The 25,808-nt window shown below is 37.6% G+C and overlaps 2 protein-coding genes across 4 annotated transcripts in view; both read left to right on the forward strand.

Moving 5' to 3' along the window:
* Window positions 1-1,410: 1,410 nt before the first annotated feature.
* hes2.2 (hes family bHLH transcription factor 2, tandem duplicate 2) lies at window positions 1,411-2,569 on the forward strand. Its single transcript, XM_067412512.1, has 3 exons — window positions 1,411-1,674; window positions 1,783-1,870; window positions 1,983-2,569. The coding sequence occupies exons 1-3, from the start codon at window positions 1,492-1,494 to the stop codon at window positions 2,300-2,302; spliced, it is 591 nt and encodes a 196-aa protein (XP_067268613.1). The 5' UTR covers window positions 1,411-1,491; the 3' UTR covers window positions 2,303-2,569.
* A 1,833-nt stretch (window positions 2,570-4,402) lies between these two features.
* The window catches only part of acot7 (acyl-CoA thioesterase 7), a 188,104-nt gene continuing 166,698 nt past the window's right edge, over window positions 4,403-25,808 (forward strand). The window contains exon 1 of one of the 3 annotated variants that reach the window (XM_067413156.1): window positions 4,403-4,576. In XM_067413156.1, coding sequence (XP_067269257.1) covers window positions 4,527-4,576 — 50 coding nt within the window. In that variant the 5' untranslated portion in view covers window positions 4,403-4,526. Of the gene's footprint in view, window positions 4,577-6,989; window positions 7,189-25,808 lie in introns of those variants that run through there. The other 2 variants (XM_067413153.1, XM_067413155.1) reach the window with 2 other exon arrangements.

Genomic DNA, 25,808 nt, shown 5'->3' on the forward strand with positions numbered 1-25,808 from the left:
TATTTTATTATTTTATTATTTATTTTATTGAATTTATAAAATGTATCTGGCATACATTTCTGCTACAACAAGACGCGTTTCAAACTGAAAAAGACTAGCATATAAATGGCACTTTTCATATTCACCTAACTGGATATTTAATATAGGAGAAAAAACAGCGACATGTTTGCGCGCAAAATAAACGAATGACGCTTCTCTTTTGTTTGATCATTTGTAATTCAAAACTATTGACGTGGCGCATGCAGATGGGTCAACGACGCCAAAAAAGCTTCTAGAAAACAACGAAAGGCTAGGAACTTGAGGAAAGATGAGGGGCACAAGTTACACCATCATTAAAAGGGGGTTGGTTTAGGGGAGGCCATCTGGAGACCTCTACATGACGCGTGCTGGACGCGTGGATCCCATGGGGCTCCAAGGCCCCCTAGCTGAAAATATTTGACAAACTGTCATGGGTAAAACATATTTTTACTTTTTATGCATTTACAACAATCTAACAGAACGTAAAAACATACAACAGACGTGCGTACGCAAGAACTGACACACCTTACACGCCTACATTGATTTTTGCATAGTCAACGTCGTATTATGTAAAACAAACAAATGAATGGATTCTATGTGTGAAGACAAGCACTATACGTTAAACCATTGTTTGTTGAATGTAGTGATCACATATTGGATTGCAATGCAACTTGGTGGTGCGCTTGGGGACGCGTGCGCTTAACCCCTCCCTATGAACGCCAGAGATACAGGTGTAAGACCCACGTCATCATAAGAGAGAGAGAGAGAGAAAACTATTGTTCATCAAAATTTACAGGCAGATGTTATGTTAAAACGGCGTGGCTTGGGAATCTGTCTGTTTTATTTAAATTATGAATGCCTATCCCGCCCTAAACTGGATCCAAATCCCGTGTCCTTACGCGTCACCAGCATCCCTCTTCTACTCATTAACATGTTTTCTTCGCAAGCATCTATATGAAAGAACAAAAGAAAAAGTACTGCCATTAAAATATAGCGTTAAATAATAGATGCAAAATGTTCAAAAACAGTTGTCATGCTTTTGGTTTGTTCAACAGTAAAAACAAAACAAAAAGTAGATATGGAGGCTATAACATATGCACTAACATATGTTACATGTTTGGTTAAATTGGTCAAATAATACATATAAATTTAAACTAAGTTTAAATATATAATACAAGTAAAATGTATCATTCAAAATATACTAACATGACGGGGAAAGAGCAAAATTAAATGACAGAATATTGGATATAAACCAATATTTCTCGGTTTATTTATTGATTTTTAAAATGAGATTAAGAGTGGAATATAATTTATACACGCAACAGACGCGTCCTTTTGTTCTACAGTCTAAAGTTATTTGGCCAGAGGAGTTGTCTGAGGCGTGGGGGCGTTTCCATGACGCGCCGGTCGGGAATATAAACCCTGCGCGGACCCTCCATCCAGCACAGACGATCTTTCCACAGCAACCTCAACATGACTCCTAACTCCACTGCTGTTTCTGCTCTGCCTTATGCGCCCCGCACCGTGGCCATGAGAAAGGAGGCGAACGAACTGAGAAAAACCTTGAAACCTTTACTGGAGAAGAAACGACGAGCGCGCATCAACGAGAGCCTCAACCGATTGAAAGCGCTCATTCTCCCGCTCACAGGCAAAGATGTAAGTTTTTTTCCCCCATATACTAAATGCATTATATTCGGATAGCCTGTCTTCAACGTGGAATGCTGCGTTTCGTTGTTTCTTACCGTTGCCTGTTTTCCATTTCAGAACTGCCATTATTCCAAACTGGAGAAAGCTGATGTTTTGGAGATGACCGTTCGATTCCTGACTGATATCCACTCCACTCCGTCTAAAGGTCAGTTTTTGATTCAAATAGGATATATTTTCTCTTTCAGCTCATATTATGATCGTCTAATGTAAAATAGCTTCAAAGCAATATACTAAACTGTTTGCATTTTTGTTTACAGATGGCGCCGTTAGTTTTAAAGAAGGGTATACAACCTGCCTACAGCGCGCTTCAGCTCGCCTCCCGCAAACCTACCTCGACACAGAAACCCGCCATCGCGTCAACGAGTTCATCCAGCGCTCGATGATGCCCAAGACACCGGCTTGCCAGAACTGCTGTGCACAGAGCTCCAGAATGATGTCACAAATTCAGCAAAAACTCCTGAATTTGAAATCTACCAGCGCAAGAAACGTAAACCCAGAAAAAAACAACGCTGAGATTCTCAGGCAACCGCAGCCTGTGGCACTGATCGCCGATGCCAAAGTCTGGAGACCTTGGTAGATCTACCATACAAACGATTTTATAATGCAAGCCTTTCAGAATTGTACATATCCGCAACCTATATTGTCTCTTTTGAAATTTACTTGATGAATACGAGTCATCAAATAACATATAAGTATTGTATACTTGTTTTTTACAGTCCAGTGTATAAGTAATGGAACAGACCCGTTGAAATAGTTTTGTTTTCATAAAGATCCTGCGCGTGACCTGTACATAACGTGTTTAGATTTATTCCCCATTTCGGGTTAAATCGTCGGTGGCTTTTGAAAACGCCTAAGTAAAACCCTAAGGGTTATAACTGTAAAACATTTGCACCTCACATTCAGTATCCTGAGTTGGTGCAGATTATTTAATTGTAAACACTTTGTGTTGTTCACTAAAATCTCTTTTTTGGGGGATGTGTTATGTATTTACTTGTATTTATGTGTTATGCTACAGTTTATAATAAAAATTGCGGGCTACACAGCTTGGTTTCCCTTTCATCATTCTTTCTGAACAAGAGCAAAAACAGAGCTAGGCCACAAATGTGAGGCACGGAATCACTATCAAAAATAACAATGACATGATTTGGGCGCGCAAATGAAGACAATTTGTGACCCCATGTTGGTTCGCATGGCAGATTAGTGGGGGACGCGTGCGCTCAACCCCTCCCGAACGCCAGATACAGGTGTAAGATCACGTCATCATGAGAGAGAGAGAGAGAGAGAGAGAGAGAGAGAGAGAGAGAGAGAGAGAGAGAGAGAGAGAGAGAGAGAGAGAGAGAGAGAGAGAACTATTGTTGATTACAATTTACAGACAGATGTTACGTTATAACGGCGTGGCTTGGGAATCTCTCTGTTTTATTTAAATTTTGAATGTCTATTCTGCTATCCTGCCCTAAACCGGATACAAATCCCGCGTCCTTACGCGTCACCCGTCTTCTTCTCATTAACATGTTTTCTTCACAAGCATATGGAAGAACAACAGAAAATGTATTGTCAATAAGATACAGATAGCGAAAAATAATAGGCCTAGATGTATGTTCCAAAACAATTTTCAGGCTTTTAGTCTGTTTAGCAGTAAAACCATGTAGGCTATTGTTAAAAAGCGAATGTAAAATAAGTTTAAGGGCATGCAAAGAGAGGCCACAAAGGAGAAGCACGGATTCTCCATAAATAACGACATGATTTGGGCGCGCAAATGAAGACAATTGTTCAACAGTGGTAGACTAATGCGGTAGGCTACAGATATTCAGCCTACTTGTATGATCACATGGCATATTAGAGATATACTTATAAAAACACCACGGCGTATGTACTGGGAATTACGCGAGAAGCGTCTGCTAAACAGACCTAAATGCAAACAATCAGGGACAGCTGCTTGACGAGCGTTTACCGTCTAGGTTAATAGATATAGTCTGGCTATGATTAATAACCCACTTCTAGCCAAAATAACATAAACAATGGTATGCGTTTTTTTGTGGCTAAATGACTTGCGAGGGTTCCATCATGTAGGCCTTTCATTGACATGAGCATGTTCTAGTGGTTCTCAAACCTGTCCTGGGGGCCCCTCACCAATGAGGGAGACATGCAAAATGTGCACTGGTTGAGGGTCCCCAGGAAAGGTTTTAGAACCACCTAGATGTATAGGCTATGGTTAGACGTAAACATTTTTACTGACAGCCCAAATTTCCTAGACGTCAGGGCTGTGTTTAGAGGCCTAGACGTCCTTAAAATGCAGAATTACTTGCTGGGTAGGAATGCTCGCGGGAAAACCTGGTCTTTGCTGCCACCTTTCGGTGGTTTAATTCAAGTATTCATAAATGAAACGATCGAGTAAAGTAGAACATTTTTGTTACTCATTTAAAAAAAAAAAGATAACCATGTTGGTAAACCCAGGCCTATAATGTAGGCTATAAATGGTTAATTTTTTTATACATATATAAAAACGTTTATTTGCTTTAGAGAACGAGGGAAGTTCACGATCGCCATGTGTAATTACTTCCGTTAATAAACGAAAGTAAACTTTCTAAAACAGTTTACATGCATCGATAAACGATTCACATCCCGTATTTATGTGAAATAACAAACAGCAGTTTGAATTTCATCACATATTACACCACAGTAGTGGAAGAAGCCGGCCAATCGATTCACCCTTTAAACCCGCAGCTCTCGCTCCGCCTGACTCAGTCTATTTCATTACGACACACGGATTCGGGGTTAAAGACAAGCCTCGACGCGAGCTCATGATGTCTGTTTCGAATGCACAAGCGAAACCATCCATCCAGATATGCAGGTAAGACGCTTTTATGCAGCGCTATCCTTTAATAATGAATGGATCTCAATATAGCCCTACTACGTCCGATGAAGCGGCCATATAATCCGAAGCCTGCTCTACAAATAGAATAAGATCCTTTTCGGAGATCACTAATACGTTTTACAGAGAACGAAATACACGGGGATACTTTTGTTCAGTTCATATGACTAAAAATAAGGCTCAGGTGCTGCGGTGCATTTTTTTTCTCACTCATAGCGTTCATGCCGGGCACATCGTGTCGTATGTGATGACCTCAACAGTGATGCTGCTGTAGAGTCCTGGCAGAAACACAAGGTTATAGGTAGACAATAAAGAAATATTATGTTCAAGAGATATAGCGTGTCGTCGTATAGGCTATTATATTCAGATATGTCTAGAGAAGCGGATCGTGAAATAAACTGGCGAAAGGAAAGTAGAAATTAAATCAAAATGGCTATTATGCGTGATATTCCCCTAACATAAATTTGGGTGCTCATGTGTTTATCCCTTTATTTCAGTAATCAGGATTAAATGTTTAAAAAGCCTGTCTGTGGATAGCCGACTAGCGCAGTGTCACATTGTCATTTTATGAGGCGCCGTATATGACAAAAGCGAAGCGAACCTCGCGAGAGAGACCGACAGTGCGCGAGAGATGCCGAAAGTGCGCGAGAGAGACCGACAGTGCGCGAGAGATGCCGAAAGTGCGCGAGACAGACCGACATGGTCCAGAGTCAGTGCGCGAGAGATGCCCAGCGTGTCCGCGAGAGAGACGGACAGTGCGCGAGAGATGCCAAAAGTGCGCGCGAGAGACCGAAAGTGCACGAGAGAGACCGATGTGGTCAAGAGTCAGTGCGCGAGAGAGACCGAAAGTGCGCGAGAGAGACCGATGTGGTCAAGAGTCAGTGCGCGAGAGAGACCGAAAGTGCGCGAGAGAGACCGAAGTGGTCCAGAGTCCAGTATTTTTCAGAGGTGCAATTAATAGGCTAAATAATGCATAAGATAATGAATGTGTGTAGACTACGTATTGTGAATTAATTTATTAAATATTTATTTATTTACCTAACGTTTTAACCTTCAATAAATTATAAGAAATACTTATGAAAATGCTTAATATAACATAATCTAAACATGGGTGGACCTGTTTACTTTCTTCGCTGACCCAGACATGTAGATGATGGACCAAAATAAAACCATATAGGCTATCAAATAAATTATGTTTCTTAAAAAACTAAGTTCGGGAGAAGCACGTTCAAATGATCTACCTAATCATGTTATTCCAACCAGCTGTCAACAATCAGTAATCAACATGCCTACCAATCAGCTCAAGTGGAGGATCACATAAATACCCAGTCAACTCACCAATGTTCCTTGACAAAGTTTGCAGCATCCCTCCACCACCCCTTCTACCTCACACGCACCTGGTTAACTTTCCTAACCAGAAATACGGGGGGAGTACTCTGGGTTCGGGCCAAATACCGAGCTCGGAGCCCTCTCCTCGGACAGCACGCCAAATACGCATACCATTTATTCCATCTGAATTATTTGTAAGTGTGAACTCGTGAAATAAGTATTGTGACACTTGATGCCACAGTGACACTCTTATCCCAAAAAATATTACTATATCACAATATACAATAGCCTATGTTGTCCCACGGTGAGTCATTTTTCTCTGTTACACCTACACAAAATTTGAGGGTTCCCCCGCCTGCCAAATCCCACTTTAACCACTGGTTATAGTAGCCTAATGTATATAGCCTATAGCCTAAACCCTAACTAAACTTGAAGGAAACTAGTTCAAACCTTTGCGCACTGTTGCGCAAGTTCAAGTCGGATCAAGTTTCTTTATTGGCATGACATTACAGACACATTTGCCCACATATACAGAGTAGAATTGCCCCACCAAAGTAATAATAACAGAAAAGTATGTTATACAGAACAGTATAAAACAGCATATAAATATATGTAGGCTAATAATAATAATTTTAAACAGATTGAGGTGATGCCGACGCACTGTCGGTCTCTCTCGCGGACATGCTGGGCATCTCTCGCGCACTTTCGGTCTCTCTCGCGGACACGCTGGGCATCTCTCGCGCATTTTCGGTCTCTCTCGCGGACACGCTGGGTATCTCTTGCACACTTTCGGCATCTCTCGCGCACTGTCGGTCTCTCGCGGACCGCTGGGTATAGGCTTGTTTGAGCCTTTATTATGGATATCTATGGTCTGAACCACTACGAGAAGAGAGAACTGTCCGGCTTGCCTGAACTTTTTTCACTCCTCCCCTCACTGCAGCCGCCTAGTCTCGCCTTTCTTTCAGGCGAGGCAAGGCGCATCTCAAACAAGCCTAGTGTCATATACGGCTCCTCATATTACGCTCAAGCGACTGCCCTCTCGTGCTCGTAAGCGGTACAGCCTACCCTGCATACGCGCCAATGCACTGTACCACGTGCACATTTTATGTGATTGTGTCGGTATTTGTTGTCATGCTCGCATAATCGGTGTTTTGTTTGAATTTAATCTACATTTTACTTGCTAATTGTGCTATGAGACAGAACCAGCTCTTCCATCTGTGGAAACAAATCTGGCGGGGCAGAACGCCTAATTCTACCTCGAGGTTTGTTCTCCGTTTTTGTCTTACTGGAAATATTTTAATTCTAAATCGTATTCGTTAACTCTAAACCCGCCTATAACTTAACTCTAATCAAAACGACTGTGATTTATGGAGCTAGAAATATATGGAGCTAGAAATATGACTAAATGATCTGAATTTGAATTGTATAAATCTCAATTATTGACAAGTGTAATCTAACAAAATTGAATATTATGTTCCATTTTACATAGTTCTGAATTTGAATTTTTTAAAATGTTGAATATAGAACCTTTGAAATTGAAAACATCTAAAATGTTTTTTATGTCGAAATTGTTTAGACATGTATTTTCAAACAGCAGATATTTTGTTCTGAATTAATAGACTGGAAATATTCAGTTTTTGAAAATACAGATTCAAGATTTCAGATGAAGAAGAAATTCAGATCATCAAATTCAATATTCTAAAATTCAGATCATCAAATTCAATATTCTAAAATTCAGATCGCAGAAATTCAGATCTTACAGAAAGTAGGCCAGAGGTCATCATCAGGGAAGAGTAAAGGATGTCAGAAAAATCCACCGGAGCACCATCTGATCATTTCATTTCCTATTTGTAATGGAATAAAGAGAAAAGATCGAACAACCCCTTTATACTTTTTTGTTTATTTTCGATTAATGCACAGAAAAAGAGATTTCGGCTAGATTTCTCATTTTTCACGTGGTTTACCGCACACTTAAATAAGGTTGGGTACTGATTAATATTTTATATATCAGATAAACATTTTTTTTCTGTGAAATGGGTTAAGTTGCACAGAAAAGTTGCCTGATCTAGGACCTGCCCAGTACAGTTTAAGAAGCGGTAGTCTTCTACTGCTATAAGACTACTATTTTGTTGAACAGACCTGGGCTGAATCTGAAATCGCCCCCTATACCCTCAATACCTGCAAACAAGTTTCAAAATCCGGCCTATCAGGTAGAGTACAGAGTAAATTTTATGTACTGTAGAGTGTATTGGGGGAATTTTTGGTGGTATAAATATATTGATTTTGAAGCAATATTCTCATCAGTGCTTTATCAGGTTTTACATAGGCCTAATTAAATCTGCATATTTGTGATATTTACCCCAGGGCGTTATGTCATTTTATAAAGGCCATTTTTTAAATCTTATTAAATGTATGCATTTCATGTTCAATTCTTACATTTGATTAATAAATGCAGTTATAATAGTAAGACACTAGGGCTTTTACCAATCAAATTAATTAATTTAAACTGCAAAAATAAAACAGCAATAAATAATGTTATGAGATTGATGTTCTAAATGTTTGAAAATACAAATAAAAAAATGCAATGATACTTTTAAACATGAAACTAAACCGCCAATAGGTGGCAGCAAGTGATCGTCTTAATGAGTGAGTCATTGAGTCGTTCATTCAAATGATTCATTCAAAACGCTGATTCATTCAGTTCAAAACACATCGCTGAGTGTTGTTCCTTTGGAACTATATTCGTCAGTGAAATCATAGTTGAAAAAGAACAAAAGAAGTTTTTTGAGTCTAAAATGTAATTACCTAATAATGAATTATGCTACACAATTCAGGATTGCAATGTAGCTATTTGAAATCGTTTATATTGCTGCTCACTTGTTTTGATTTCTCCACAAATGTCTCACAAAGAGACAGGCAGCGCCAGCCTCAATGTGACTTTGTTACCAGAGATACACTCCATTATCAGTCGCTGTTTACATTGAATATAATAATAAATAAATTATTATCTGGTTATTTTAATGTTTTATTTGTCCTGTCGGGAAAGTAAAACCCTCGATTTGTCCCAGACAAAGATAATGTGGAGCCCTTACAGACAGCCCTGTGTGTTCATTCATGATTTCTCTCGCGCTGTAAAGCGGAGGTGATTCGTTCATGTCGTGAGCGCTGCCTTTTGCTTGAACTGAGGGCTACAGTGATCTGTGAATGTCACACCATAGACTGTTAAAAAATAGGTCACGCATCATTAGAGCATTTCCCATTATTATTGTTAACAACTTCACCCCCCACCCCCGAAAGAAAACATTCATTCACTCGTTCAAGTTAACTGCATGTATTAGTGGACTAAAGTAGGGTATAGTGAGGGTTTAGGGGGCGATTTTGGATTCAACCATGGAGAACGACAGATGACGTCAAATGCTTAGATTTTCTTCACTAATCAGCGATTTGTAAACCACGAACGAAAAATGAGAAATCTAGCCGAAATCTCTTTTTCTGTGCATTAATCGAAAATAAACAAAAAAGTATAAAGGGGTTGTTCGATCTTTTCTCTTTATTCCATTACAAATAGGAAATGAAATGATCAGATGGTGCTCCGGTGGATTTTTCTGACATCCTTTACTCTTCCCTGATGATGACCTCTGGCCTACTTTCTGTAAGATCTGAATTTCTGCAATCTGAATTTTAGAATATTGAATTTGTTGATCTGAATTTTAGAATATTGAATTTGATGATCTGTATTTTAGAATATTGAATTTGTTGATCTGAATTTTAGAATATTGAATTTGATGATCTGAATTTTAGAATATTGAATTTGTTGATCTGAATTTTAGAATATTGAATTTGATGATCTGAATTTTAGAATATTGAATTTGATGATCTGAATTTTAGAATATTGAATTTGATGATCTGAATTTCTTCTTCATCTGAAATTTTGAATCTGTATTTTCAAAAACTGAATATTTCCAGTCTATTAATTCAGAACAAAATATCTGCTGTTTGAAAATACATGTCTAAACAATTTCGACATAAAAACATTTTAGATGTGTTCAATTTCAAAGGTTCTATATTCAACATTTAAAAAAATTCAAATTCAGAACTATGTAAAATGCAACATAATATTCAATTTGGTTAGATTACACTTGTCAATAATTCAGATTTATACAATTCAAATTCAGATCATTTAGTCCTATTTCTAGCTCCATAGTGATTGGGTAATCCTGATCAACGATGAGAAAATTAACAGGTATCATGTGACAACAACTGCTGCAAGCAGTGGTCTGGACTGTGACACTCATAGCAAATTGTCATCATGTGTGACTTATTCCATACACTTTGCATGGTACACTTGTACAGATATTTAGAATATGTTCTGATCAATAGTTATTTGTAACTTTTCCACATCTCAAATAGTTGCCCACCCAGCTGAATTCTTATTAAGTTTGATTATTAATTATTAAGTTTGATTAGTCATCAGTTTGATTAAAGAGATAGTTCACCCAAATTGAATGAAAATGATTCACCCCATGATTTATTAATCCTCAAGTCATCCTAGGTCTATAGATGTTCTTCTTTCAGACGAATACATGAAAACATGTCCTGTCTTTTAAAGGGTTAGTTCACCCAAAAATAATGACTCACCCTAATGTTGTTCCACAGCTGTAAGACCTTCATCTTCGGAACACAGTTTAAGATATTTTATATTTAGTCCGACAGCGTATCTAAGTTTAGGCACACTATACTGTCCATGTCAGAAAGGGAATTAAAAACATCATCAAAGTAGTCCATATGTGACATCAGTTAGTTAGTTAGAATCTCTTGAAGCATCGAAAATACATTTCAGTCCAAAAATAACAAAAACTACGACTTTATTCAGCATTGTCTTCTCTTCTGCGTTTGTTTTCAAACCTTAAATAAAGATTCAAATGGTCATGAATCAGCGTATTGATTCATTATTTGGATCGCGTGTCAAACGTGACATTGGTGATCCGAATCTTGTATCAATGCAAGTGTTTGAATTTTTATTTGAAGTTTGAAAACAAACACAGAAGAGAAGACAATGCTGAATAAAGTCGTAGTTGTTGATATTTCCGATGCTTCAAGAGATTCTAACTAACTAACTGATGTCACATATGGACTACTTTGATGATGTTTTTTTATTCCCTTTCTGGACATGGACAGTATAGTGTGCCTACACGCTGTCGGACTAAATATAAAATATCTTAAACTGTGTTCTGAAGATGAACGGAGGTCTTACAGGTGTGGAATGACATAAATTTCATTTTTGGGTGAACTAACCCTTTTAAGCTTTATAATGTCAGTGAATGTTTCTGTTTTGAAGTCCATACATGTCTATCCATTATAAAAGTGTTCCACATGTCTCCGGAGGGTTAATAAAGGCAATCTTAAGCGAAGCAAAGTGTTTGTGTGAGAAAATAACCGTATTTAAAACTAAACTAAAATAACTAGATTCTAGCCAATAAAACAAAACACCACTTCGCTTCAGAAGGCCTTTGCTGGAATAGTTATTTTACTCTGACTGTATTTTTCTGAATGAAGAATGTCATATACACCTAGGATGGCTTGAAGATGATTAAAATCTTTCAAATATTTTCAAATCTTTCACTGTTTCTTTAAAAAAATGTTTTACTTTTTTTTTTTTTACTGAAATGTGTCCTGTGGTGTGAAATAGAAAGAATTAAGATACAGTGCATGCGGCAAGTATTGACATACCCCATAATGACAATATGAAACGTTTGTTTGAAATATTTGCAAATTAAAAAAATCCTGTTTTCACTGATCATCCTTAAGATGTTTCTACAACTTGATTGAAGTCCATCTGTGGTAAATTCAGTTGATTGGACATGATTTGGAAAGGTACACACCTTTCTTTATAAGGTCCCACAGTGCATGTCGGAGCACAAACACAGCTATGAAGTCCAAGGAATTGATGGTAGACCTCTGAGACAGGATTATATCAAGGCACAGATCTGGGAATGGGTACAGAAAAATTTCTGCAGTATTAAAGGTCCTATTGAGCACAGAAGCCTCCATCATCCATAAATTAAGTTTGGAACTACCAGGACTCTAGAGTTTGGTACCTGTCAAAACTGAGGGATTGGGGAAGAAGCCAAGCCTTGAACCCAATTGAACATTTCTAGACAGATCATAAATGACTGTGCAACCTGATGGAGCATGAGAGGTCCTGCAAAGAAGAATGGGAGAAACTGCCCAAAAAGAGGTGTGCCAAGCTTGTAGCATCATACTCAAAAAGACTTGAGGCTGTGAATACTTATGTACATGTGACATTTTAATTTTTTAATACCTTTACAAAGGTTTTAAACAAACATTATGGGGTTTTGTTTGTAGAATGGAGGAAAAAAATAAAATAAAATTGAATCAATTTTGGAAATTAGGCTGTTCCAATGCATTGTGCGGATGCACTGGTGTCGCACCACAGGACAACCGTAATTAACACTTTTATAGTGGTTCCAAAAATCTCACCATGTGTACATCATGACCTTCACAGCAACACTACCTTGAATGGGGTCCTTCAACTAATTCAATTTGTCGAATTGCTTGATTTAATATCATGATATGGTGTCACACTAGAGAACAGGCTGTGTCAGGCAGCTGACTTATTGCCTCGCTCCCTTATCAGACAATGACTTAGGCAGTGTTTGTGCATGAATGCACCCCACAAAACTGATTTTGGACAGACTTCTAAGGCGGTGTAACAGTTCAATGATCTACAGCAAAATAGAGAGAGCTTCAGTGAGAACTAAGCAAATATTTAATTACTGCATTTTTGCTTGAAATGACACAAACACTGACCAGCAAATGCAACTTTCAAACGCCATGTTTTTTTCTTGCTCAACTGTCACTGAATGGAACGCATAAGACTGCTGGCTATCAAAGGCAGCACAGGATACATTTATGCTGCCTTCGATCAGATAAAGGTATCTCAGGTGACAGGAAGTGAACATTAGATTTGGACTTGTCTTGATGCCTTCCTACCTTGAAATGTGAACTCTGAAGGCAGCATTTTCCTGGTTTCGGACACAGCCATAGTTTGCAGTGACAAAATGTATCAGGTTCCTATGATTTAAAAAATATATGGGTGAAAAAAGTAATTTACTAGACACACTTGTAAAAAGTATTTATTAATATTGTACGCTTTTTAATTGATACAAGTTACCATTTTTTTTAAACCACCACATCATAAGACAATTTTGAGATTTGGCTTAAAAAATTAAAAAATCTGAATGCAAAGCTTTTTATATTAATAGGTCCGTGAAAGAAAATAATTTTTTAACCATTTACTGAATTTTAAATTATGACAATACTAATTATATACATTTTTTATCTTGTGTGACACTGAAAATGCCATGTCACGTCAACAACCCCTCTATAAGTCAGTGCAAATAGTTCTTGCTTCGCCAGTGGATGCATTTCACTACAAAAACTTGCTATAGATCTGGCTGTTTCAGTATGCACTGTAAACCCTAATGTTGTCTTTACTTAAACAAATCAAGTAATCTTGACAAAATATTTAGTTTAGTCCAAAAACTCAAAAATATAAGTTAGCATAACTTATTAACCTACAAAATGCATAAACTTAAGATTTTAAGTTGTATGAACTCAAAATCATAATTAATCATAAAAAAACTCACTCTGGTCTTGCTTTGATGTGATTGGCCATGCAAGGAGTTCTGTCTGGCAACGAGAACTAATTCACTGATTGGAGGACATTTATAAAAGGTGGTCCTTTTCGCTTCGTCTGTTGCTGATTCAAAATAAGATGGAGACGTTTTCATTGTGATGCAATCTTAAATTCGTTAAGAAAAAAAATTGTAAATTACTAAACTAAGTTTTTTAATGAAAATAATAGTTTCATTTAAAGTCACCATGATGGAGATAAGTGTTTGCTTTAGTTGGGCTCTTGACCCTTGACTGTGTAATATTAATAGTTCTATGGCTGCTTGTGTTTGTGAGACACATTTGTTAAGGAACAAAGAGTCAAGAGAAAATATCATCAAGTGATGTTGTTAATACATTGATGATGATAACATCATCACGTATTAACAAAATCCTTGATATCATGCAGACTCTAATGCTCTAATTCTCAAAGCGGTTTATAATATTTTTAAAATATTAATATTAATAGCCATGAGATCCTTCACTGTTGTGGTAATTGAACAATGTATTTATTTAATTTATTATTTGCACTAAAAATGTAAATCTACGGCATTAGTTAGACCCACACACACATCAAGAATCGGTGTATGAATCTACAACGGTGACAATAAAATAAAAATAAAAAAATAAAAAAAACATTCTGATGAAAAGAGCAACTCTAAACATAAAACAAGCTACAAAAACATCAGAACATAACAGCAAAAGTAAAAGCAAATAGTAAGAATCAAAGAAAATTAGTCACAATTTAGATGCATAATTTATTCATGCCGCAATGCATGTTGGGACCCATAGGGAAGTTGGTTGAACCCAGCATGGTGTACTGAACTGCTGTACCAAGTTTGGTGAACTTACCAATTTAAGTACAGTGAACATGAGCACCAAATTAAGTGAACTTAAATATAAAAGTTTTGGGAGACTCCATTACTCAGTTGAATTGAGGAGACGAGTTTACTCAAATTAATTGAGTTAAATCAACTTATTAGGGTTTTCAGGGTTAGTTCACCCAAAAAAATTAAGAAAAATCCTCACCTTCACCTCTCTTTTCTAAACCTGTGAGACTCTTGTTAATTTGTCCATCTAATGTTGAAGTCTGTTCCTTGGTTCCCGCTATGTTTCCCCTTTGGGTTACAGGTGGGTTTCGGATTAGGCAGTTCATAGAACATGGAGGGAACAGACTTTGACACAACATGTCCTTTGACAGTCCATGCAACTACTTCAAGCAGTTTAGGCCAAAAGTCACAAGACACAATCACTTTAGAACAGATTGAATTAAGGTGTTTTTTTTTTGTTGTTGTTTTTTTTTACATATAAACATTGATCAGTGTGCATAAACAGAAGTTCAACCCAAAAATTCTTAGTAATTGTAACTGTTTACATTTATTTTGTCATTAAATTACATAATCTAGTTACATATAACTAGTTACTCCCAACACTGTGAACATGCTTGTGCTTTCGTTTGCCATAACTGGGGCTTACACCATGATGGTAGTTGAACAAACTCATAGAGGATTAGTTTCAAAAGATGACAAAACCAAACCAATTCAATCAGGCTTTGTTTGTACTACGATGCTGATCCTCAATTTTCTTTGTCAGCTCAGGCTTTGATGCTGAGTTCAGAGTGTGTGCACATGAAAGTGTGACAGCCAATCACACTCTCTAAAATAGAAAAACTCGCTTCTTGCTAGAGAATCATCAAAATTATTTTCTCTCTTCTGCCGAAGATGAAGAGATTAAAGAATATGGTAAATTAATTTACACAGCAAGAAAAAAATGTATCTTGCTATATCAGTTAAAGTGAAAGTTGTAAAGTTAGTTGGGGGGGGGGGGGGGGGGGCTGTTTCATGCATACTGAGCTTTTTACACTGTTAAAGACTTGGATTCCCATCCTAAACATAGACAAAGTTTCAAAAACTAATGTTGGACGTTTGATGGAGTATTTCTGTCAAAAATACTCCTTCCGGTTTCTCACAAGTTTCAGAGAGTTTTTTTCGAGTATGGGTCTACTTGACGTTAATAGAGAGGAAGGTCCTTGTATGGGCCGTACGGGCTCTTCTCCCCGTAGGGTGTGCGCGCGTCACTAGAGCGAGAGAGGAAATGCACGCCGTAAACACTGCTCTCAGGTGCAGATCCAGTCCTCCGTGAAGACTTCTGTCGCGCGCCGCGCTCCACTTTATTCCTATGAGTGACGTCAAGCGACTTCAACGCTTCAGCACAGCATTCCGGGAAGGCAGCGCTGCATTTGAACCTATTTGAACGCAGAAATGACGGGAAGCTTCAGAACATCGTTTCAGTCGCGTCTCAAAGTGGATTTACACGCCACTGCTGTCCCAGGACTTCACCAAATCATACCAAAGAAGTGTGTTTTTGACGGAGCGGTCCCAGCGATAAAGGTTTGGTCCTGCTTTGGAAGCAGCCGGTGAGTAAAACTGCTTCAAATGTCTGTGCTGTTGACTACCTTCGCATGAGTAAACATCAGTAAACGACACGATTGCGTGCTTCATCATTCAAATGCGCTAACGGTTAGTGCATTGCTGTGCTCTGTTGTATAACGTTACACTAGTCTGACGTGCAAAACCGGTTTGCTTGCTAACTTACCTCTAAGGTCTAGTCGCATACAATAGTCATATAAACCGAATCATGTCCTCATAAAATGCGAGTAAAGACACACAAAGGCCCCTAAATACAGTACATACCACAGAGACGGACGTCCTGATGTTGCGGTTTTTCCTGTTCAATTTATTTCTGCCTCAGATTTGATTCTGGATCATTATCTGTATAAGCTGAGATAGCCATGGGTTTCTCCACGCTTGAGGACGTCACCGCTTTGTTCGCGATCGTCATTCTTTAGCTCCGCCCACACGATACGCCTCCAGGCGCTCGGTTTTTTCCGGAAAGACTCGGTACAGCCTATATTTCTTTTATAAATATAATAAAACTAAAGACTTTTCGGAGATATGAAGGATGCAATACTACTCTATAGGTACTCAAGATTGACATGAGATTGACTGAAACTGAGTGTTTCACCCCCCCTTTAATTGATTATATATCAATCAACTTTGTCACTTCCTGTCACCTGGGATACCTTTATTTGATTGAAGGCAGCATAAATGTATACTGTGCTACTTTTGATAACCAGCATTCTTATGCGTTCCAGTCAGTTACAGTTAAGCTAGAAAAAAACATGGCGTCTGAAAGTTGCATTAGCTGGTCAGTGTTTGTGTTATTTCTAGAAAAAAGTTACCAATGCAGTAATTAAATATTTGCTTAGTTCTCACCGACGCTCTCTCTTTTTTTTGCTGTAGATTTTACACAAACACTGCCTAAGTCATTGTCTGATAAGGGAACGAGGCAGGTAACAAGTGATATATAATCATGATATTGATATATAATCAACTAACTTGAGCTTAGATATAGATATACAGAGACTCTGACATGTAAACTCACATGTACGGTAGTTATTTTTAAAGCTTTTTCTACTGATTCCAAATCTTATTTACCGGTATATGACATTATCTGTATATAAGTTTGTTCATTTAAACTAAATGTTTAATAATAATGATTGAACATTTTCTCATGTAGAATAGATTATGGGTATAATAATTAAAATAATACATAATCATCATCGCTAAAAGCCACACAATTTTGTATTTTAAAATCTTTTACTATGGAGTGACCTTTAATTTGCAGCAAGAGAAACTGGGGGAGTGACTTTGTGTCAGAGATATGATTTGGCTTGGTATCTCGGATTGTTTGGTTCTTCAAAGCTCATCCTGGACTTGCTGTCATAGCAACAGATCCGTTAGCTTAAACCTGCTCAGGAGCGGCTTATTTCATGTAAACAGGATTAAATTGCATTTTGAGGTGATACTTAAAATCTGTCCCAGCCACTGCTACTTTATTACAAGACTTCATTACTGAACCAGGGGCAATAATAATTCAAAATAGTAATAGATATAAAAATTTATTTGAAAATAATATTTTAATGTTGTGTAAAATTTGCGTATAATACTATAGACAGTTAGACACAATTATTTGTGAATTTTGATGGAATAATTCCTTTATAGCTGTATTGGAGGTTTACACACATTGTGCAGTTAATCTCCGTTGTGCATTAATTTTAATGATGACGAATATTATGGGAGTGGCTTGATGCAGCTCAAGAAATGCAGATAATTTGATCTTGATAGTTAAGAAACTTTAATTAATACTGTCACATAACAAATCTGCTTCAAATTGAATTAAAAAATGAAATTAATACATTGAAATAATGATATAAAGTGTGTTCAAATATAACAAAATTGTGAATAAAAACAGTGCACATTTAATTTATCTAACTTTTATGTTGGTTTGGTTGTTTGTCTGTTTCCTTGTAAAGATCCAGAAATTCGTGTTTTTTCTTCTTCTTTCTTTTCGTTGACAAGTTTTTTGCCATGTGGCTTTTTTAATTATATGATGTCATTCGTTGTCTTGACGCCAGCCAATCGCTGCATTGCTGATCGTGGTTTCGAGTATCGATGCATCTGCCCTCTTCAGGGAACACAGGCACGAGCAGTGATCTCAGAGAACTTAATCCAGATATTTTAATCCAATCGGCAAATTCGTTTGAAGAACCAAATTACCCAGAGATCAGTAATCATGATTAAATGATCTGGGATCTGTCAAATCATCTCAGATGTATTAAGTGAGGTACGAAGAACGGGCCCCAGGCCCCTGATTTATGCATTGATGAAAGTTTGTGTGTAAATAAAGGCCTAAATTCAACATGTTCATCATATTTGGATTAAGTCACTTGATATACACAGATTTTATGATATCTTTATGAACTTTTTGAATCATCAAATTGGTAGCTGGCTGGACTGTCAATGTAGGGACAGAAATCTCTCAGATTTTATTGCAAATATCTTCATTTGTGTTTCGAAGATAAACAAAAGTCTTACAGGTTTAGAACGACATGTGGGTGAGCTATTTATGGGTGAACTATCACTTTAACACATGGTTTACCTCCCCCTCCCCCCATACTGTGTTCCTTTTAAGTTTACAGATTAAATCATCCTAATTGTGTATGACATTTATTTGAATGGTTTTTATAATTATAATGTATTGCATTTTGCCAGAACACATCACAGTCAGTATAACCGCACATTATATTCACGTGCAAATGTTGCGCAGATACCACGTTTACTTAGAGGTAACCAAATTTACTTAGCAGCCAGGGTAAATCACTTAGTGTGGTTAGATCCATTTTGTCAGTGCTTAACATACTGGGTCATTTTGTTACTGTGTAGTTGCAAAAGGCAATATGCTACATTTGATTGAGCCTAGCATTTTGTTTCTGAGAGAGATTAGACGCTTTCGTCATTGTCCTCATATTCCCAGGTAGGATATTTACTGGTGTGCTTTTTGTTTTGCAAGATGCAATTAAATTATCAGTGATGGAGGAACCCCACCTTGGCTTAAACCAAATTACATGCTATATGTCTCTTTTTAGTTATTAGTGAATTAAAGCAATGCAAACTGAATGTAAACTTTTTTTTTTTTTTTGAGTGCAATGCGACTTAAATAGTTAAGGTTAAAACTCATCTCTTCCATGAGCACTTAATCTTATTAAATAAAATAAATAAAAAAATCCTTTCTTCCTCCTTTATTTTTCTCTTTTTAGAAAAGGAGGGCCTTTTCTAGATTTTGCTACTCTGTATAATATCCAAATCTTTGTATTTAGGGCATTTTTTTCTTCGTGACAGATCGCTTTCCTGTACTCCTCATTTGTAAGTCACTTTGGATAAAAGCGTCTGCTAAATGCATAAATGTAAATGCAAATATAGTCAAGAGTTCTCATTAAGACAGTTGACAGTATGGCACAGACAATCCTTGAAACTTTGATAATTTTCATTATAGAAATTTGTACAATATCCAAAAGTGAAAAGTCCTGTATGTCACACTGTCTTTACTGGACATTAAGTCATGATTAGAAAAGTTATTAAAACTATTTTAAAACTTATTTTCAGGTAAAGTTGAGTCAGTGTAATGAATGTATAAAGGAACAAGAGATCTTGTTTTTCCTGTTTATGATAAACTCATGGTGTGATGCAATCAGATGATTCTCATTCTTGTAGTTACTTTGGGAAATCCTGTACTTGTTACGATGGTTACATTTACATTTACGCATTTGGCAGACGCTTTTATCCAAAGCGACTTACACTGCATTCAAGGTACACATTTTTACATTATTGTCAGGTCTTGCTTTCCCTGGGAATCGAACCCAAGATCTTGGCGTTGCTAGCACCATGCTATACTGGTTGAGCTACAGGAAAGCTTGGTTGGCATGAACACATTAATATTGCAGTAAACAAAAGATTGATGATAGCTGTTTGTCGCTTCACTGGTTGGAAGTGTCCTTTTAAATCAAATTGGTCTCTTTCACTACATTTTCCATGGCTGTTCTGGGTGAATCTGCTGTTACCTGTCAATAATGCATTCAGATTACAATGATCTGAAAAGTATTATTTTTTTTTCCCCAAAGACAACGAAGCTAATTGTTAGACACGTTTTGCATTGTGACATTTCATGACAGTTAAGGACCTTCTTTAATGCGAACATAGTGTTGTCACGATACCAAAATTATGACTTCGATACGATGCCAGACTAAAATACCTCAATACTAAATCGATACCACGGTTAAAAAACAAAAAACAAAACAGATAATATGAATAACATGACAACAGAACTTATTATTCATTTTTTTTGTTTTCACTAAAAATTCACTTGGCCAGCTTGTTCCTGCCCTGGTTTTGACCATTCCTTCTCTTATTGCTATAATAACATGCCAGTGTGAACATCCTCACAGAGATCACATTATTATCAGTCTGTAATAATATTAGGTCTGTAGTAAGACCTGCACGGATCTAATTACCTCAGCACGTTCACTAAATACATATCCGACTGTGTTTACCTCAATACTCGTCGCCAGACCGTGCATTTTTACATATGTTTGACAATTCAAACCCAAATAATAATCCGTGAAAGAACTGAATGGCGATCGCATGTTTGTTGTCTGAATGGCGTGTGCGCGCGCTTCAGGTCAGAGTCTGGTAGCACGAGCTCGTCCCGTGCCGCCGTGCCGCGCTTTTTCTTCTCATGCGCGCATATTTCTGCTTTCTCTGTCATGCGCTGCGCGTATTTAACTCTTCTACTTCCAATGTTTAGTGAACGGTGGAAGCAGAGCTCTACACACACGTCCTGACACCAGCTGTCACACATCCATGCACATTAAGAAATACAGCTCATGTTGGCGCTGTCCTCCTTAAAGTACCGGTACTAATAAAAGTCCATACCGTTTGTAATAGCAGGGTATCGCAATACTTTTCTAGTACCGTGCAACACTATGCGAACAAAAACATTTGATAAATTGTTAAGTATTTTCTCATCAATTTAGTATTGATGTGTGTTTAAAACCTTTAATACTTACTCGAGAACTCCCACTCAGATCTTTCAAGTATTCATACTCTTGTGTAATCAACTCGCCATCCTAAATGAACCCGTCTCTTGCGTGATAGCCAGAAATTTTGAATATTCCGATTTAATATGATTTATGACCTGTAAGGCTGCCAGAATAATAATCATACACTGTTTGATAATTGGCCAGAGGAGAACTGGCACCTCTACTGAGCCTGGTTTCTCCCAAGGTTTATTTTTCTGCATTTTTTGGTCCTTTTTAGGAGTTTTGGTTACTTGCCACTGTTGCCTTTGGCTTTAGCAATTTTGCCAATGCGTTGCCTACCAATGACATCATACCCACGTTGATTTCCGTTTTCATGGAAACACCAAAGATGCTTTAATACATTATGTGTTTTATTAGATAGGTGAGCAACTCGTCAGAAAAACATTGTTATAGGTAAACAGTTAAGGGGGTCGCACACCGGACGCGGAGCTCGGCGGCGCTCGGCGGCGCGCCATGTCTTTAAAATTCGAACACATTGTTTTCAATGAGTGTACGCACACCGGTGGCGGCATTCGGCGCCTGTCCGCGGCGACTCAGGAAGTTGTTCTAAATCCTGCCGCGCCACAGAGCGCCATTTCAAGGCTTTATATTAAAAGTATATTATCGTTAAGGTATACTGATTTCAACCTTTGCTACAAGACACATTTGTTTTACATTCTGAGTTCAAGCTTGAATAAAGTCTAAACATATTTTGGGGAAATGTATAATAAACGTAGCCTTTTAAAATGTGCGCGTCTGGTGTGCGATACCTGAGACGCTGCGTGGCGCGCCGCCGAGCGCCGCCGAGCTCCGCGTCCGGTGTGCGACCCCCTTTAGTCTTGTTTAAATCTTGTGTTCTTGATTTACCACGAGTTCCATGTTTACCTTGCCTCATATCAATCTAGTTTACTGCAGTTTGCAAAAAGTCTCATAGTAGCTGCCGAGTGAATGCCCATAGTAGCATTATAAATAATATAATGAAGCATTATAACACAAAAGTATCTAATATGATAAAAGAGCACTGCATTACCCCACTGTAACATGGTAGTCCACTGGAGGCAAGTTGAAGCGATGAACCCAACTGCAGTTTATTTACATGAGGTGCATGAACAGATACAAAGCAGACAATGACTTGAACAGACTTGACTTGAAACCAAAGCAGACAATGACTTGAACAGACTTGACTTGATCCATGAACAGGCTTGACGAAACCATGAGACACTCACCCACCCCAGGTTAAAGGGTTACTTCACCGCTTTTTTATTTTAAACTATGTTATGCCCTTAACTTAACCCCTTAAGTGTCACCCCCCTTTTTGAAAATATACATGAAAATTCACTATCCAAACTTAAATGGTTGCAATTCAAGAATGCTTTGGAATATAGACATAAGTTTGGTCTCATTTTAAAGAAGACAGTCAGCAGAGTATTGCTCAAGTGAAATCACTTCAAAAAAATTAAGTTTATAAAAGTTATGGAAGTTTAAATGTACTGTAAATCAAATATACTGTACTAGATATTTAATATTTAATATAAAATATATATGTTACAAAATAATGTGGACTCTAAAATTACTATCAAATCAAAGCCATATGTCTAATCAATTTGTGTTCCAAATTTGAAGTTGATATCACAAAAATTGAAGTTCCCATGAGATTTTGTTTAGGCGTTGTACCACAAATAGCCACCGGGTGTCATTTAAATTCCATTGATTTTTTTAAATGCAATTTCCTGTGTCAAATGTATATATTTTTGTGTAAATATCACAAAACAGTTTGCAGATATAGATCCGTGAGACTAAGACCTTTCCGACGATATGCGTTTTGTCAAGATTAGAAAAGGTTTTTATTATAAATTAAATAAATATGTTAAATAAATCTGAAACATGACAACGCCACTTGGGGAGGAGCCCGCTAGAATAATTTAGAGCACCGTTTCCATGGTAACGCAAGGTCCGATTTCAAATCGGGTTGCACAAGATGAATCTTGACTTCGTAAGCTTTCGAATGATATATAGTTTGTCAACATTAGATCAGGACAAATATAGGATATATTGTTTTAAACATGAAGTGGCAAATGGGCCCACCGGTGGGCCAGTGACACTTAAGGGGTTAAACGAGTTGATACATACCTCTCTCGTCTCAGTGCGTGCACTTAATCTCTCTGACGCATGGTGATGATATGATAGCATTTAGCTTAGTCCACTAAGCCCAGTTCATTCACTATGGTACCAAACAGAGATCAAGTTAGAAGTACCAAACACCTCCATCTTTTCCCTATTTAAATACAGTTACACGAATAGCTGAACAATCAAGTATGGTGACAAAATAAAACGTGGTACTTCTCTAATTGGATTAAAAAGGAGAACTATAATGTATGGCGGATTAGCACTTCTGAGAGTACTTTGGCTCGGCACAGTAAAAAGTCCCGGCCGAAACATCTTTCCTCACACCTCCCCTTCACTCTCTCATTTCTGTCAATAGGGAGATGTGAGAGAAGATGTTTCGGCCGGGACTTTTTACTGCGCCGAGCCGAAGTACTCTCAGAAGTGCTATTCTGCCATACATTATAGTTCTCCTTTTTAATCCGATTGGAATCGCGCCACGTTTTATTTTGTCACCGTACTTGATCGTTCAACTATTCGTATAACTGTATTTAAATAGGGGAAACGTGGAGGTGTTTGGTACTTCTAACTTGATCTCTGTTTGGTTCCATAGTGAATGAACTGGGCTTAGGGAGCTAAGCTAAATGCTATCAGATCGTCACTGCATGTCAGAGAGATTAAGTGCATGCACTGAGACGAGAAAGGTATGTATCAACTCGTTTAAGTTAAGGGAATAACATAGTTTAATATGAAAAGGCAGTGAAGTATTCCTTTAAAGGGAACAATACTCAACGGTAGTGATGTTAGGTCAAGCCGGTTCACTAATCGAACTGAATTTTTAGTTCTGTGTTGATGTTGCAAGACTCAAAAGCCGAAGTATAGCACCAGACTGAAAAAGAACTAATTGAGGCGGTTCAAACATCTGTCGAAGTTTGCAGAGGATTACCGAGGCAAGGGTGATCGAGTTGACGACGCAAGTCTGAGGCACGCAGACTACTGGAAATATGCTTATTATGAATGTCTAGACAAAACTGTGAAAAATGATCAAATAATGAACCAGTGACAGAACAGAACTGAGAACTAATGACCGAATGGACCAATGACAACATGACACAAGAGACTAGAGAATAAATGACAATGGAGCACATGGCAGGATCACAAGACAAAACCAGACAAATATGACAGTCCCAATTTGTATACTATCCATACTAAATAGTATTCGAAAATAGAATTAGTATGTATTAGTAGTATGCTGAAAAGAGTATTTCAAAGATACACGGATGGTTTACTATTTCTGGTCAGAATTCGAAGTGCGGATCGACGCACACTCTAACAGCTAATATTGCACACAACTCATTGCGAGTTGGACCAGGATTCGATTAGAGCTACAAACATGGAAAAAAGTGTTAAAAAACTGATCAATTATCAGTATTTAACCTGACTAAAATATATTTTTTCCATGTTATCCATATTATATTTCACCTGCAGCAACATTGTGAACTTTTGTAATGATACGTTTGGCTATTAACTTTTAAATGCAACATTATATTTAACCTGCAAACACATGAGGAGAGTCTCTCTATTAGGGATCCACAAATGGCAAATCGACGTGCTACTACATTTCTCTCTGATACGGTACGAAATTAAAGCGACACAGCGAAAGAGTTCGTTAAAAATACACAATGACACCCACATACACATGAGAGGAAGACATGATCGTCAAGCTATGCCGTTGTTTTGAATAAGTGACCTCTAGTAAAATTACATATTGTGGCTATAACATTTACAGGGCTCATACAAGCTGCTTAAAGTACTTGAATTTGACTTTTTGAAAGTTAACCCCTAGAAAACAGTCATTTTTAAATGAAAAGGTACTTGAAAAGTGCTTAAAATATTGAAAGACAATATATGTAAAATTAGTGTTTATAGGTGCACTATGTAGTATTTTTGCAGTAAAATATCCAAAAACCACTAGGCCAGTGTTATATATTTTGTTCATTTGAGTACTTACAATATTCCAAATGTTTTCAACTATTTGTAAATTGTGAGAAAATTGCTATTTTAACTAAGGACCGGGACGTAGCGTTTGCATAGTGTTTGAGGGAGTCGCCGGTCAATTGCGTCATATCTGCGTTACCCTCGGTTTTATTTGGCAGAAACGCTTTTCTCTTAGCAGTGTGAACATGTCACAGCAGCGCCGAGCGAATACACAGAGTATCGTCATAACATCATTTTAAATACACTTAAAGGGTTACTTCAGCTATTAGCATATGGCTTTGTATCAGTAGAAACCCTGGAGTATAATCAAATTATTGTGCATTTTCTGTCTTTTCTCAGTCTAGAAGGCACCAAATTCAAAAATAATTTCACATTTCTACTACATTAATGACCCAGTATAAATACAGATTCATCTTTCCAGCGCTGAAGTACCCCTTTAAATGTATCTAATATGATATGCTGCATTACCTTATACTCATGACCGGAAAAGCAAAAATAGTGCAGGCGCCCGGCGACTGTGTCCCGTCCCGTCCCGTCCTAATAAAAGTCCCGATGCTTGCGAGCCGTGTGTTTGTGTAACAATCGCTCCAGCAGCCGTGCTCAGCTCCA

This window comes from Pseudorasbora parva, chromosome 13 (assembly GCF_024679245.1).
Source record: "Pseudorasbora parva isolate DD20220531a chromosome 13, ASM2467924v1, whole genome shotgun sequence".
Classification (NCBI taxonomy): domain Eukaryota; kingdom Metazoa; phylum Chordata; class Actinopteri; order Cypriniformes; family Gobionidae; genus Pseudorasbora; species Pseudorasbora parva.